This window comes from Brienomyrus brachyistius, chromosome 3 (genome assembly GCF_023856365.1).
Source record: "Brienomyrus brachyistius isolate T26 chromosome 3, BBRACH_0.4, whole genome shotgun sequence".
NCBI lineage: Eukaryota > Metazoa > Chordata > Actinopteri > Osteoglossiformes > Mormyridae > Brienomyrus > Brienomyrus brachyistius.
In genome coordinates, this window is record NC_064535.1 from 36,507,046 (window position 1) to 36,522,892 (window position 15,847).

The 15,847-nt window shown below is 49.9% G+C and overlaps 1 protein-coding gene across 5 annotated transcripts in view; it reads left to right on the forward strand.

Moving 5' to 3' along the window:
• Window positions 1-15,847, forward strand: part of LOC125738756 (receptor-type tyrosine-protein phosphatase zeta-like) — a 35,263-nt gene that overhangs the window by 2,450 nt on the left and 16,966 nt on the right. For all 5 annotated transcript variants that reach the window (XM_049008040.1, XM_049008041.1, XM_049008042.1 and 2 more), the window contains exons 2-7: window positions 8,572-8,640; window positions 13,092-13,271; window positions 13,530-13,681; window positions 13,853-13,948; window positions 14,423-14,489; window positions 14,727-14,884. In XM_049008040.1, coding sequence (XP_048863997.1) covers window positions 8,572-8,640; window positions 13,092-13,271; window positions 13,530-13,681; window positions 13,853-13,948; window positions 14,423-14,489; window positions 14,727-14,884 — 722 coding nt within the window. The remainder of the gene's footprint in view (window positions 1-8,571; window positions 8,641-13,091; window positions 13,272-13,529; window positions 13,682-13,852; window positions 13,949-14,422; window positions 14,490-14,726; window positions 14,885-15,847) is intronic.

Consider the following 15,847-nt stretch of genomic DNA (forward strand, 5'->3'; position numbering starts at 1 on the left):
TGGTGCTGAATAGGACAGGGGATTAGGGACGGGGCCCCGGGCACTGCGGGGCGAGGGGCCGCAGATCTGGAGCCTCCGGGGAATTATGCTGTCAGGATGCCGGTGGGGTTTTGTCTGCGCTGGCAGAAAGTGGCTGCCAGGCCCGGTGGGAACGCTGCCCCCTCAGCCCTGGCTTTGGTTCCTGCCATGACATGCTGGAGAGGCTGGCTGGGTCTCAGACCAAGGGACAGAGAGGGGACGATCACACCCGTCGTCCCTGAGACAGCCTGAAATCGGCCGCCAGTCCACATGGACCCATTCTACTGTGTTTGACATGCAGAGGATGGCACTCCAAGCGGGTGCTAATTTTATTTAGCCTCCTTACCTCTCCTTCACAGCTTTGCCTGCTTTCCTGCCTCTCATCAGGCTGAGAGATCCCTAGTGACTCAAGCCAGTCGGTCTGACACTCGTTAGCAGGCGATTAAATGCATCGTGGAGGGGTGAGGGTGGCCTGGCCTGTGTGTGTGTGTATGCGCGCGTGTGACGGCTGGTGTAGAGATACTGACTCCTCACCCCATGCTTTTAGAAAGTTTTAAAAGCTGTGACGCTGCTTTGAGCTTCCCGGTTGGCATGCGCCTTCCTCAGTTATATCCAGCCTGGCACCTTTTGTCTTTCCCAGCTGTAAGTAGTGATTTTCTATTTAAATCCAGGTGCAGCAGGGCTGTGGATCAGCGTGAGAGGCACCGTTTGACAGGCTGCCTCTTGGGCGGTGTTTCTCCGAGGTCACGCACCAGCCTTAGATGTGTTGGGTGTGTGTGGCTGGACTGTACGGGGGCTGGGTGGTCTCTGTAGGGGTAGCTCCATGGTCGGTTTGCTGTGAGGATCTGAGACACAGCAGCACCACGTGTAGAGCGGGGGAGGCCGAGATGAACTTCTCTTCATAGTTCTTAATTTCCAAGCGGAATCAGATCCTGGACTTAATGGCTTTGCGACTAGTCCCACCTTCAGCCTGTCCAAAACACGGGGGCTGCTTGTTTGTGCGTAAATGTTGTATTTATGTGTCACAATCACATCCTGTTTAGGAATGAAAATGAACCACCTTATTCAGGCTAGAATCTGTAGATATTGTATGTGTGCATGCGTGTTTGAATGCCTGTTACAGACAGATGGACAGGAGTTTTCCGTTTCCTGTTTTCTATCGTAGCTGCTGGTTTATCGTAATGAATGCGTTAGTGTTGATTAGTCTGGCCATTTTAAGGGCTTGGTTGAGGTTCCTGACGTGCACAGTGGGTGACGCTGCCGAGAGGGTAATAATGAATCAGCCTCCAATCAGCCTCTTGGAGGAAGACGGCGCCCCCTGCTGGCCCATCTGAGTCATGGGCGTGGGCAGAGAAACCTGGACGCTGGAGCCTGGCTTCTGAATTGAAGTGAGACTTTGCCGTGTAGTTAGACTCTAAAGATAAAAAAGGTCACGTCCACATGCTGTCCTGTTTCTAAGGAAAAAACGAATCGTACTTGTCATTGTGTTGATTATGTGACCAGAGTGTTTTGTCTCAGGCCAGTGTAAAGCCCATGCTGAAAGCTTCTGATCTGACTTAAATGGTCAAACTTATGGTTGCTTGACTTGCGGTCATTTTGCGAGACTCAGAGATGGGGGAGCACTATGGTGCGTGAGAATTTGTGTCATGTGAGCAGCCGATGACAGACGTCAGCGGGAGTTAGGAGAGGATATGCAGGAAGACTGTGTGTGTGCGCAACAGCGCCGCGCTTTGTGGGTTAAGCAGGAGGTGTAGCAGTCAGATATCAGGCCTCCTCCTCCTCGAGCCTCCTGACTCACGCCGGGCAGCCTGAGGGGGCGTGTCCTGCGGAGCCCTGTGTAGTATCCAGTCTGCAGTCGGCTCTGTGCCCAGTGGACCCCCTTCTCTGCTAATGAGCTGGTAAAATCACAGGGCTTCTTGCCTCTTGTAATTTGTGTAATTGACTGTTTAGGCTCTGGAGATGCTGAAAGAACATGCTGGGGTAGTTTATGACTCTGGCCTAGTGTGCCAGGCTGAACAGGACTAGCTAGCTTGGATCTTTTGATGTGCGACCTTTGTCTGCCCTGATGACGGCGATCCGATGGGATGGTGAGGTTCACGGTCAGGGCTCAGGGGGACCTCACCATTCTGCAGGCACTCTCTCACAGCCCCTCCTCGCTGACACAATCAGAGCACAGCACCCCGAGGGACTGCCTGCAGGCACCTGACAGGAGCGTCCCCCCCAGGGACAAACGCAATCGGGTCGTAAAAACCTGGCATCGGCTGAGGCCGTCTGCATGCGCTGCCGTTAGCGAAGGGAGTCGATCGGAACCGCAGAGCAGCACAGACTGTGTACACTTGTTTAGCAGACACTTTCTATCAAAAGCGACGTACATTTCTGAGAATGCAGGGTCACCTAGTCCTTGGAGCAATTACAGGGGGTAAGACCCTTTCTCACCAGCACGGTGTACTGACCCACTGAACCAAGCACAACCCCCAATGATCCTCTCATCAGTACCACAGCAGTATGTTACGGTGTCATCCTGCATGGCTACACACGGTCTGCACCTCAGCGAGTGGGACATGCATCACTGTCCTGCAGTGGGTTGACTCCCAACACAGTCACTGTTGTGGCAGTAGCCGGTATCTGGGCAGCCCTCTGGGGGCTTCCCGTGGGTGGCCCGGTGCCCCCTACGAGACTGTGGGGGTGTATACCGGGCTCGGTGCTACGCCGGGTTCAGTTGTTGAATGGACTTAACATACTTCAGCAACGGACCCTGGCTGTACATCACTTCTCTTCTGCTGGCTTATGATTCCAAGCAAAAATTCTTACATGTATTAAAAATGTCACAGTAAAAGTGTACCGAATAATAAGTGCCCAGGGTGCAGTGTATGACTCAGCAGGTTAAGGTCGCCGGTTTGTGCCCGGCCTCGGCAGAATAGCCACATCTCTGGGCCCTTGAACTCGGCCCTTAACCCCCAGCTCCCTGGGGGCTGCTGCAGGTGGCCGCCCTTCACTGCCAAGCTTGCTCTCCTGCACGTATGTCCGTGTCGCAGAGATACACACCAGTGGCCTTTTGGTCATGGCTCTGCACGCTCAGCCCCCTGCACTAGTCACCTCGTGTCTTTCTCTCTCTCGTCTTTTTACAAGCCTCATAAAAGACTAAATCAATAAATATGTGAAATAAGCAAAGTCATTCGGCCAAATAGAGGTTTGAGTGGCGTAGATTATTTTATCATTGGCTCCCTCGACACGGCGATCACACAAAAGGCTGCTCGTTTCGCCGAGAAAACGTGCATCGTGTGTGCAAATGGGAGCCGGTTTTACCCTTTTCTAGATTTGAGTCCGACCTCATAAATGGCTTGGTTTATTGGGGGTGAGCTTAAAATTCGTGTTTAAAATTCGACAGTAAATGTTTGGGAACTTCTGAGCCTAAATGGAAATGGGAGGAGCCTCCTCTGCGTCTGGAGGAGGAGGGACGTATAAAGTCACACTGGTGGTTGACAAAGGCACCAACTGTGGAGGAGGTGGCGGTGCGGCTGGGCACAGGGGTGGGGGGGGTGGGGGTGTTGCCGTCCACTGTCCCGTAAGGTGATACGAGCTCACGGGGACACCATCTGAAAGGGGGCGGCCTGAATTTGTGTCCATGGTAATGGGCTGGGGGCTAGAAGAAGCTCTGTGTGGGTCCGCTTGTTTTTCAGGGAGTCTGTTTCAACGTGCCTTGCATGCTGATCGGGGTGGGGGGGGGGGTGTGACCAGCCCCTTCCTCCATCTCCTTTTAAATCCAGTGTGTACGGGAACCCCCCCCCCCCCCCCTGCTGGTGGGTCGTACGCAGATCCAACTATTGTTGTGATTTTCTTCATTTTGGGGGGGGGTTTATGGAATGGGGTTATCTTCTTCTGACACACAAGTGTACGCTTGGCAGTGACTCGGGGGTGCGGCGAGGGAGACTAATCGCCGAATTTGTTGCCCTTTAATCAGTGGGGGCCGGGTTCTGCTGTGAATATCTGATGGTGGCTAAGGCTGGGCGGTGTGTATTTCCTCACACTATCGTACCTTTCAGACATTTCAGCCCGGTACACGGTATATGACGGTATTAAGAAAACATTTTTTAAATCATGTAGGCTACTGTAAACTTCTGTAAACCGGAATCAGAAAAAGCCCAAACGGACTCATCGGCGTGGACCTTGAGGACTGGGGAAATGAGGAGACAAGTCCTTGTTGAAGAGATCAAAAGATCACCCTTCATTCGTTGGCACCACTGTCATCGCCCGATCTGAGACACCTGCCTGATCTGCTGCTGCATGCGTACTAGGTTTCATGTAAGCCACGCATGCTCCAACAGTGTTTGTTTGTGTGGCATTAACCTACGCATGCATGATATTCTTTGAGTTGCCTTATTTTTTCCATGTTATTCAGGTAAGGCTCTATCACCGCTAATGCTGTGCAACACAGTACATCGCCTCAATACATCTCTGTATAGAAAGAGGAGCTTCGAAAATAGATGGCATTAAAAATGATACCCTGGGAATTTCTCAATACCGGGGTATACTGTAATACCATCATACCGCCCAGGCCTAGTGGTGGGTTATGATGCTGGCAAGTGCATGGGTGCGTGAGGACACACGTCAACACACCAGCACATGTTTGCACAGATGCACAAAGCTCTGTGTTCTGCCAGCATTGGTCACATTTCAGCAACAAAGGATCCGTTTTATTTTAAAGTTTTTGCTTTCAGTTTATCTGCTGTGACAACTTTGCCCAGTTTTATCATTGGCTATTAAAAAAAGACAAAGACTGTAAGCGAAGACCAGGTTGATATCGGATCGCTGCACTCTGCACTGTGCCGTTATTCTGTGAAGTGTCTTTACGTTTGGCAAAAGCCTTTCAACTGATCAAACACTGGTTCCTGGGTTCCCACAATCGTTCCGGTGTACTGATTTGCCTATTATAATTGCGCTCTGCGCGTTGGCGTGCCTTAACATGTCACAGACCTGCTCCATACAGTGTTTCAATACTGTTCATGTTCTGTGTTTGCTGTTAAACCTCGCTGCACCCACCAGCATTGAACATCACATGTTTCCCAGTATAATTATAGAGGGCAGGTGGCATTGGGTCACGCTCCAGGCTCATTGGACCCAAAGCATCGGGGATCCAGCTCTCCTGCTTACTTTGTTTCAGGATTTGTACATGGCCATTAAAACCTGGCCTGAGGCCAAGCCCAACCAAACTGCCTATTCTGGATTTCATTATCTATGTTTTGTACAAGGGGTAGCACAGAGGCACAGTGGTTAACACTGTCGCCTCACACCACTGCGACCAGGGTTCGAGTCTCTGCCAGGGCTCTGTGTGTTCTCCCCATGTCATCATGGGGTTTCCCCCCCATTGTCCAAAGACATGCTGAGGTTAATTGGACTTACCAAACTGCCTGTAGGTGTGTGAGTGACTGGTGTGTGAGTGTGCCCTGCGATGGGTTGGCGCCCCATCCTTGGATGTTCCCTGTGACCCGGAACAGGATGGATGTTTTGCATAAGACATTAGTAAACTACAGGAATGGCTGCATACAGGGGTGACTTTAGGCGTGACCTGCATCTTGTGACACTTTTGTGTTGCTAAGCCGTGTCCGCTTCATGCCAGCAGGTCTGATGTTCTCCCCGGCCCCGAAGTCGCCTCGCTCAGGTCGCCTGTTCCGCGTCTAACGCTTGTGCCCTACACCGACTCTTTGGCCCGGCACGGTGCCACCGCTTGACCTGTCGTTGACCTACCAGAGCATCACGTTCCTGTGGCTTCACTGATGAACGCGGTCGAGCATTTTTTTGGGATCATTAACACCCTCTAGTGCTCCTTCTGGTGCGAGAGATTAAAACCCAAAGAGGTCATTTCCACACCGTCTTTAATAAGCTGCCATGCTGTCGGGTCCGTGGGTCGGTCCCTGGGGGGTTGGTGAGTCCTCCCTGGCTTAATATCCGGTGGCATCGCTTGCCGGACGGGGTGTCGAGGTCTGCACCGGGTCATCGTACTTCTTGACCCCATTGCATTTCATCACAGCCCATTTCCTTCTGGTGACAGGTTCCGCTGACAGAATGAGCCGATTTGTGTACGTTTTGCTGTGATTTTTCTCTCATTTCTCTTCAGTGGGTCAGTACACCGTGCTGGTGAGAAAGGGTCTTACTCCCTGTAATTGCTCGAAGGACTAGGTGACCCTGCATTCTCAGAAATGTACGTTGCTTTCGATAAAATGTGTCTGCTAAACATGTGTACACAGTCTGTGCTGCTCTGCGGTTCCGATCGACTCTCTTCGCTAGGACTTTGTCAATAATTATTCTGCTCTGTTTATTTAGAAAGGTTATTATGCAAAATAAATAAAACTTGTATTGTACTGTAGGGAAAAAGATACGGTAAAATCTTTTGTGCAGAAATGTGGAATGATATGTTTTGTGAAGATATTTATATATTTTTATACATTTATTTCTTTGTCTTGATCTGCTCCACATTCCTCCTACAGTCCAAAGATATCTGGTGATATGGCACTCCCAAATTGCACTCCCAAATTGCACTCCCAAATTGCACCCCATGATGGATTGCCCTCCCATCCAGGGTTTCCCTCAATCCTGTAACCCTGAGCAGGGTAATTGGTTGGAAAGGTGGATAGATAATCTTAGATAAATTCTAGAAAATACAGACGCTCCTCTACTTACGACTGAGATATGTTTCCAATGGCCGTTCATAACTTCAAATGTTCGTAAGTCGTTATCCAACATCATTTTAATGGTGTACGCAAGTACAAAGAACTAGGATGCTGGGAGTTCGCACACTACGCTGCTGCACGGCGGGAGTAGCGGCCAGAGGTCGTACTGGGCGGAATTGGTGCGCAGAAAAAAAATTTGATGTTGCGGACAAGAAATGGGAGCCCAGTGAACACAATTTGGACTTACAGTCCTCTTCGTTCGTATGTCTGAAAGTTCGTAAGTTGAAAGTTCGTAAGTAGAGGAGCGTCTGTATCATTTTTATTTTTTTTTTACTATTAGGTTTTCACCCAAAGGAATGGGTGTATGTATATCTAGGTAGCTTTTAGTATTAATCTCAATGACAATCCCCCCCCCCCCCAACCAACCAACACAAAAAGATACTAAAGGATTCAAAAAGAGTCCCTTGCATACAAAAGTAGGCTGACTGAGTGAAACCAAACCCCAAATCTGCAGAAAAAGTGGATCAGGAAGGCCGCCAGGCCATACAAAAAGCCACTATCCTGTTTACATTGGTATCTGGGGCAGGCTTTCAGCTGCACGGAGTGCTGCTCTGACTGTAGCTTGTAAATAGTCTCTATAGCTTCAGCCGGTGTTCAGCTGGTAATTTGTCAAGCTCTGTTCTCAACGAGTCAGCCCGGTCAGAAGGGGCCTCAGAATGTTTTATAGTCAGGGCGGTTAGGGTCACCTGATCCGTGAAGAGGGAAAAGCGTTTCTGAAGAGTGACACCTGCCAGGATGTAAGATGAACTCTGAGGTTCAGACCGCCGTCTCTGTTCCCCCCATCACGCCATGTGGCGGCCATATTTGTCTGCGGCTTCAGACATCATGCCGGCTGTCAAAACAAAAATGATACCATGAAAGGACAAGGAGAGGTGATGGGTGTGGCCAGGTTCCCGGGGGAAATGACAGATGTGTCATTGTCACCCCAAGTGGGAGTCCCGGTTTACTGTGAACTCCACAGATGGATGGCAGGAGTAAACAATGCCGGCAGGTAGACCACCCCGACTGCACACGTCACGGCGAGGTTGGGTGTCCCCGGTGGCTGGTTATTGTTACAGCAACAGGAATGACGGAACCCCCTCCCCACATCTACGATATCTCACCATCAGCTGAGGGACTTTAGAGGTTCATTCCTTTGCAACAGAAAATGCATCTACTCCAAGAAATATTTTTGTGAATTTTTGCTGAAGACTCTTGGAAAGAATGCTCGTAAATTTTTCCTCTAAATAGACACTTTTATCTATGGAATAATATGTAAACATACAGACAAGTGTTTGCCCAGAGTTGGTGATTAATAGCTAATAATTAGGATCAGTACCATTTATTCAAAGTGCATGGTTGACTTTGTAAGCATCGTAAAGGTCCTGGAATAAACTGTGACTGAAGGAAACAGCAAATTGCAAGGTTCTGTGGGTCTGTGTCCTTCTGCTCAGCTCAAGGGAACAGATTCTGGCTTTGATAAGTAATGCATAAAAAAGATTTATAAACACATGCAAAGGAATCCTGAATTACCTTAATGTATCTGAGCAGTTACATTGCGTAAATAATTTTCATGCACTTTGCCAAAACGCTCATTCTAGCCACGTGTGTTTATGGTTTCTTTCCAGATGTTTACGTAACCTGAAAATGCGTTACCCTCTTAGGGGGGGCGCAGTGGGGACATGGGGGCCCTGGCAGAATCTGCACTTTACAGGGGCCCTTGTGTGGTTTTCTCAGGAGGCCCACAGTTCCTAGCTGGGCCCTTGGCTGTTTGTTGCCCTCTGTGAAACGGAGAGGGAGAGACTGAGACTGAGACTGACCACTTCTCCTCCTGTTCTGGCTCCAGGTAACGTGGCATATGGATACTACAGGACACAGCGCAAGTTCATCGAGGACATCGACTGGTCGTACGCAGGTAATGTAGCTCAGACGACAGTGGCGGGAGGGGATGGGGGGGCAGCCCACCTTACACAGAGTATCCAAGAGGGCCTGGTGATGGTAGCAGTTCATCAGAGATTCCCCTCTCATCACAGGTGTCCGATTTAATATATAAATACCGGGAGACTGTACCGCTTATTCAGTGACCTAGGGACACGCGTCTTTGCTAGTGTTTGTGGGGGGTCGGGCAGCTCCAGGTACATCAACCCACTACCGTGTAAAGCACTGAATCGGCTTCTTCTGTATTTTGCCTGGGTGGTTTTACGCTTGTGAGTGAAACTGAAAGGATGGTCTTGTTAGCACAGGTCCAGAATACCAGGCGCCCACTCGTCTTTGTGAGCTTCTGACTACACTTTTCTAAAACCCTATTACGCTGTCAAAAAAAAAAGGCTTGTATGTCACTGCTTGGGCATGATTCCGCTTGTCTTCTTTTCCCGGTATCCTTGCTGCGGTGTGATTGGCCTGCATTTTGATTTCACAGGCTGCTGCTGTTTGTGATTTATGTACTTCTAAGCGTGAGTAGAATTAGCCTGGATGATGATCCCTGGTGACCCACAGTGTGGCGGGAGAGGCTCAGAATTAGCGGCTGTTTAAAAATATAATGTGAATGTTACATTAATTCTTTTTTTTCATTCTCCATGGTCCTTGGTTTTATTTTGTCGTATTCATATGTGAATTTACATTTAAATGTAGGACAGAGTGTCCCTAACCCCCTCCTGTTCGTCGTCAGCAAAGAACCACAAATGGGTTCAGGGCAAACTTAGGTTCTGCAGTATATAACAGAGTAGCATTAAAGCATATAAACAACGCGTAGGCCTTGGTAACTGAACACCTTTGATTGACCAAAGAATTTTTAATGTTGTGATTCTTGCTGATAAGCCTTTGTGTTTAATCACGGATCAAAATTATCATTATATTGTTTCAGAAAAGTAGAGAGGATTTAGACTTTAGGCTTTTTTTAGTCTAGGGTGGTTTCTCAGCTCCTCCTGTTCTTCTCGAGCCCAGTTTCCTTTCAAGTTTTAATGAGTTTTCCGAGTTCCCCCAGAGCTATTTTATCTCATAATCCGCCACTGGATCCTACACTTCGTCCCCACTTCTACTAAATCCTCACACCCTGCGTTTGACAGGGAAATGGATTTAGTTCATTTCAGAATCACTCCACAACAGCATTAGTCTCACGCTGTGGGTTGTGCCAGATACTCTTTTTAGCGTATGTCTGCACAAACGCCCTAGTATCTGTGTCTCTCCTGAACCCCTTGAAGACCTGGTGTGGGTGAACCCCGCCAAGTGTCTCTGTATCTTTGGTTTGGTTTTGGACGTGTGGTTTGCTCTGAGTTCACAAAGTGCCTCTCTGCAGTGTGTGCAAAGCCACTGCACCAGTGGAGACCTCAGCGGACCCACGTGGAGGGTGCACGTCTGTCAGATTTGGAGATTCGCCAAAGACGCTGAGTGTCAATATGAGCATCGGGGCATTAATAACCACATTTACATGTGAAAGAGAAGCTGATGGCCACCTCCCCTACACAGACATGCTGTCCCCTAATCAGACACCACCCTGCTGACGAGGAACACTCCACACTAACAGAACCACCACCTCCCCTACACGGACATGCTGTCCCCTAATCAGACACCGCCCTGCTGACGAGGAACACTCCACACTAACAGAACCACCACCTCCCCGACACGGACACGCTGTCCCCTAATCAGACCCCGCCCTGCAGGGGGGGTGCTCCACACTAACAGAACCACCACCTCCCCGACACGGACACGCTGTCCCCTAATCAGACCCCGCCCTGCAAGGGGGGTGCTCCACACTGACAGAACCACCGCCTCCCCGACACGGACACGCTGTCCCCTAATCAGACCCCGCCCTGCAGGGGGGGAGCTCCACACTGACAGAACCACCACCTCCCCGACACGGACACGCTGTCCCCTAATCAGACCCCGCCCTGCAGGGGGGGAGCTCCACACTGACAGAACCACCACCTCCCCGACACGGACACGCTGTCCCCTAATCAGACCCCGCCCTACAGGGGGGGTGCTCCACACTGACAGAACCACCACCTCCCCGACACGGACACGCTGTCCCCTAATCAGACCCCGCCCTACAGGGGGGGTGCTCCACACTGACAGAACCACCACCTCCCCTACACGGACACGCTGTCCGATAATCGGCAGCTGGGGCCTAGAGCCTCCTCCTTGGCCTCTGCATGCTGGCAGCCGTCGGTTCCCTATGGCTTCGTCGGCTGGATTACCACGCTTGGGTGGAGCACTGTGGGCCTGCTGCTACTACCAGCCCCCTCGCCATAAGTGCACAGCTGACTACAGTCCCGAGCGTGAATGAGGGCCGGCTGACCCCCCTGTAGAGGGCCTTCAAACACCAGCTGTTCTCCATCCTCTGGGTTTGTCCCACATGTTTTATGATTTAAAGGACGCTTCTGTCAAAAGTGGCATATAAGTGAGGCAGATATTACATCAGAAACATACAGCTATCAAGGTGTGGACTTTGGGTACAAAAGCATTATGAGACATCAGAGCCGAATATCGGAGAAGCTACAGCAGTCATCACCACATGGGGGTGAGGATTGTGGCAGTACAGGCTCCTGATTTTAAGGAGTCTGGCGGCTGGATGGACCTCGCCGGCGTCAGAGTGGGAGTGTCTGTCTGTCTGAATGGTAATGAGACACATGAAATGACACCTCGACAGTAATTCCAGGCTCTTGTAGAGGATGTCATCTGACAGTACTCATCCTGTAAATGTATCGCTGACAGTCTCACGCCCTGAGAAGATCTGCATAACCAAACGCACTCCTGAGTGATACCTTCTCAGTTGTGTCCACACAATGAAATAAATCTCATTCAGTTTTAAAAACTGCAGAAATGTTACCACTAATCTTCTGTAATTCGAGGATAATGATTTCATGCAAGGTTCTTGATCACAATGATTTGGGGATTATAGAATGTAGTATGATGTTAGCATGTCCAGTGGGGTTGGGCAGCCAGTTGACCCCCCTCCCAGAGGTTTTTTTGTTTTTTTTTACCCGCATCTTGGGGGAACTCTGATGTGATGGGGGTATTTAATGTTAAGTGGTGTGTTGTGATCCTCTCTGTTTAGTACTGAAAACAGGTTCTCGTCTAGCAATCTGACAGCCTTTGCATGTATTGTGACATAGGAAAACACTCTGGTAACCGGTAACTCTGGATCTGTTTGTCTCAGATGTTTTTTTAGGGTGGGTGGGTTGGAGGGGGTGCAATGATGAAAGAGGACGTGCCATTTAGTGAAAATGTGGCGTGACGTGTCCGGGCCTGGCCCTGGGGAGTGCGGTGTGGAGGACGAGAGCTTCACTGGCTCCGAGGACTTTTTGCTGATTCAGAAAGGAGTTTATTTCTGTATCTCGGGAGGAAAAAATAAATCAGGAAAACTGACAAAAAAAGTGACGTGTATGATAAATGAACAGGCGCAAATTAAGAATGCGGTTTATCCAGCATGCTGAAAATGTGGCCTGTGTTTGGGTCCCGTTCTGGCAAACTGATGTCTGCATTAGTCTGCCGAGCGTTTTCCTGCGGGCAGAGGAGCTGTCCTCATTACGGGGGACTGCTCATTAGATCACACGAAGGGCGTTCTTAATTATGCCGAAATGTACAAGCGGTGTCAAACACAGCGTGCCCTCGCTGCATACTGTAGCCATTGAAATGTTAATGGGGCACGGGGGGGGCCTGTACATTTCGATAGCCTATTCGACACCAAAGTGTCTAGGCAAGGACACTGGGACATGGGGCGAATGCTTACAGGATGAGCTGTGTGGGCGCGCGCGCATGTCTGTGTGTGCGTGTGTGTGTGCCTGTGTGTGTGTGTGCGCGTGTGTGTGTGCCTGTGTGTTTGTGTGTGTGCCTGTGTGTGTACGCTCTGTAGTGGAGCACTTTCTGGGAACAATCTGATTTAATATGAATTCACAATCTGCTCCTGATATCTCAGTATGATAAAAAGCTTTTCAAATGCAAAACACATTGTGCTGTTTCTTCTTCACGCATTTTTTCCCTCGAGGCTCAAAGACCCGATGTTGTAAATGGCTCCTCTAACGCTGAGTGCCGAACTCGCACACGCAAGGCTGCCTCGGTGGACACACGAACGTCCACACCTGGCCCCGATCCGCCGCTGACGCTCATCAGTCATTCTGGACATTCATAGTACTTTCCCATTTTATCAGGACTGTGTTCTACTGGTCAGGAATGGTCCAATGCATTGGTGAACAAAGAGGCTACTTAGAGCCCAGCGACCACCAGGGGGCATCCTCATCTGATCAGCCAGTCAGAATGGGTTAATCGTAACTTTCTTAGGTCCCCAAAAAGGGTGGGGCTGCCCTGCTTGTAGTGATGTCAGTTTTGGAGCGTGGCTTTGCACTGTGACACATCTCTGATTCTCCTCAGGGAGCTTAAATCAAGACAACTGGGCCAAGCGGTACCCGTCCTGCAGCAGCGCCAAGCAGTCGCCCATCAACATCGACGATGACCTCGCCCCGGTCATGCTGCAGTTCCAGGGACTGCAGCTGGAGGGCTTCAAGCAGGATACCCCAGAAGGCACCACCATCCACAATGACGGGAAGACTGGTGAGAGCGCCCCCCTACCTGCACACCCCCAAACCATCACACTAAGCTCAGGGCTCCACTCTGGGTGATGCGTCATCGGAGTACAGATCCTATGTCCATAAATGGTCATTTTCCATGGCAACTGCCAGTCAGTGGGTGAAAGCCAGTCTTTAACGTGTGCTGATGTGCGGCGTGAAGTCAGTCAGTGCTGGGTTACTGCACCCAAGGCAGTTTGAGTAAAACCCTAATGATGATGATGATGATCATCCTCTCCCCCAGTTGCTATCAGCCTCGATGCCGAGTACTACATCACTGGCGGGGGGCTGAGGTCCAGGTTCAAGGTTGGCAGGATTGCCTTCCACTGGGGGACGTGCAACGCATCGTCCGACGGCTCCGAGCACAGCCTCAATGGCATCAAGTTCCCCCTGGAGGTACTTATAGTGGGCCACCCCTCGGGTTCCTCACTGGGCATCCGTGCTATTCGTGGCCATAACCACTTCAGCTGATAGCTGTGATCTTTACTTTTTGGATGTAGCTCAGTCACTGAGCATGGTCCACAAGTATGTTGTCCGACTTTGAGGTGCCAAATGTTCCTCTGGCAGATGCAGATCTTTGGCTATGAAGCGGGAGAGTTTAAGTCGATCGACGATGCTCTGAAGGAGGGAGGAAAGCTGACCGCACTATCTGTTCTCTTTGAGGTGAGTCTGATTATGGGATCTGTGCAGAAGGACCCATTTGGGTGTCCTTGTACTGTGCGGGAATGTGGGTTTGTGAACAGTTAACACAGGATGTAAATAGTTAGTGACCTTTATCTTTACTGAGAAGGCAGACCAGATCATCATTTTTTCTTGCAGAGGTATGAGATCATAAAGCATGGAGATGCCACTGATCATGGTGGCACTGATCTCTTCGTCGCAGGACCCTTGGCGGTCAAAGCACCTCGTTTATCATGTCTGCTTGCCGGTAGCTGAGTTAGGGCATGTAGAGGTCGCTAGGAAGAGCTGTGGTGGTAATTACCCACAATTCCCGGCAGGCCGCACATCTCCGCAGGATGCTGACCCCCAGCAATGAACAAGCATATCTATGAAATATACCCTTTGTCCCCCTTATGGTGTGACACTTTTGTGTACACTTGGCTAGATGAAGTGTAAAATCTCTCTCTTCTCTTCCAGACCAGCGCAGTTGATAACGAGAACTATGAATCTATTATCAACGGTGTCAACGCTGTCAATCGATTTGGTATGTCACATTGGTGTGTCGATTTGGTATGGGAACGAGGCACCTGTCAGTCATGGGACCTTTTGTTTTGATACAGCAACCAATGAATTTTCTACATTTTTTAGCGACATGGGAGGGTTTGTTAATGGACCTTGGGGTCTGACGGAGCTGTAGGCGTCCGAAGTGTGTGTCCGGCTGTCAAAGCACAGCCTGGCTGATGCGTGTGATGGTGAATTCTTCTCTCCCGCATTCTTCCAGGTAAAACTGCCACCCTAGAGCCCTTCTCCTTGCTGGGCCTGTTGCCAAACTCCACGCAGAAGTACTACGCCTACAACGGGTCCCTGACCACGCCGCCATGCTCGGAGACCGTGGAGTGGATCGTCTTTAGAGATACGGCATCCATCTCGGAAACCCAGGTGAGCGGGAGGTTCTGTGCCACGATGTGTCCATGCGCATGAGCATGTGAGTCAGCAAAGAGCGGAGTCCTACAGGTCTGTCTGCTTGTGCGTGCGTGTCTCTGTCTTTGTACGTTCACGTTGACAGGTGTGTGCTTATCCGCCAGGTTAAGATCCGTGCCAATCCCATCACATATCTGGGCCCAAACAGCAGTGTTAATCACTACTCAAACCACGCATTTGCATGGGGCCTCCTGTTAACCACAAACAGTCACTACACTGAAGATTAAACAAACTTGCTCCTTATTTAGGAGATGCTGAAGGGGCATGTTCTGCTAACCAACTAGCTAGCTATGATCTGACTCTATTGGCTGGGTTGAACACAAAATCAGCAAACCAGCCCCTTCATCTCTCTCGCTTCTAAGGCCCTCCTGATGCGTGCAGACCTTTTGAGGCCACATCCGCGGGACCCCTGGGCTTTGTCTCAGCTGCAGACAGACAACATCATCAATATTTCAGTGGTGTGGCAGTAGTGAGGGCTTTTGTCGGGAGCTCAGGGTTTGTGGCGACTGAGCAGGAACTAAATTCTCAGTGCATTTTAGCCAGACCAAGGACTAGGGAAACGCTGTATTAAATGTCTGTGTTGATTTTTTTTTTATTGTCTTTTGGTTGACTAGTTGTTCTCTGCTGATGTTCCCACCTAAGCCCCTAAAACACAGTGCTTATGTCTAAGGGGGGGGGTGTATGGCAAAAATGTCATATCATGATTTTTCACAGGCTGGATCACAATCCATAATCTTATCACGGCTCTTTTTCATGTTCATTTTTACGACTATTTCGTAAGTTACTTAACAGCACAACCGAAAGAATTCCCCTGCTGTGTGAAATACAACCCTATAGTATAATAAAACTTTAAAGAAAGACATACTCAGTGTCCACTCTGAGGTTTGTTGTGCTGCTATCCCACGTGCCAACTTTATCTTT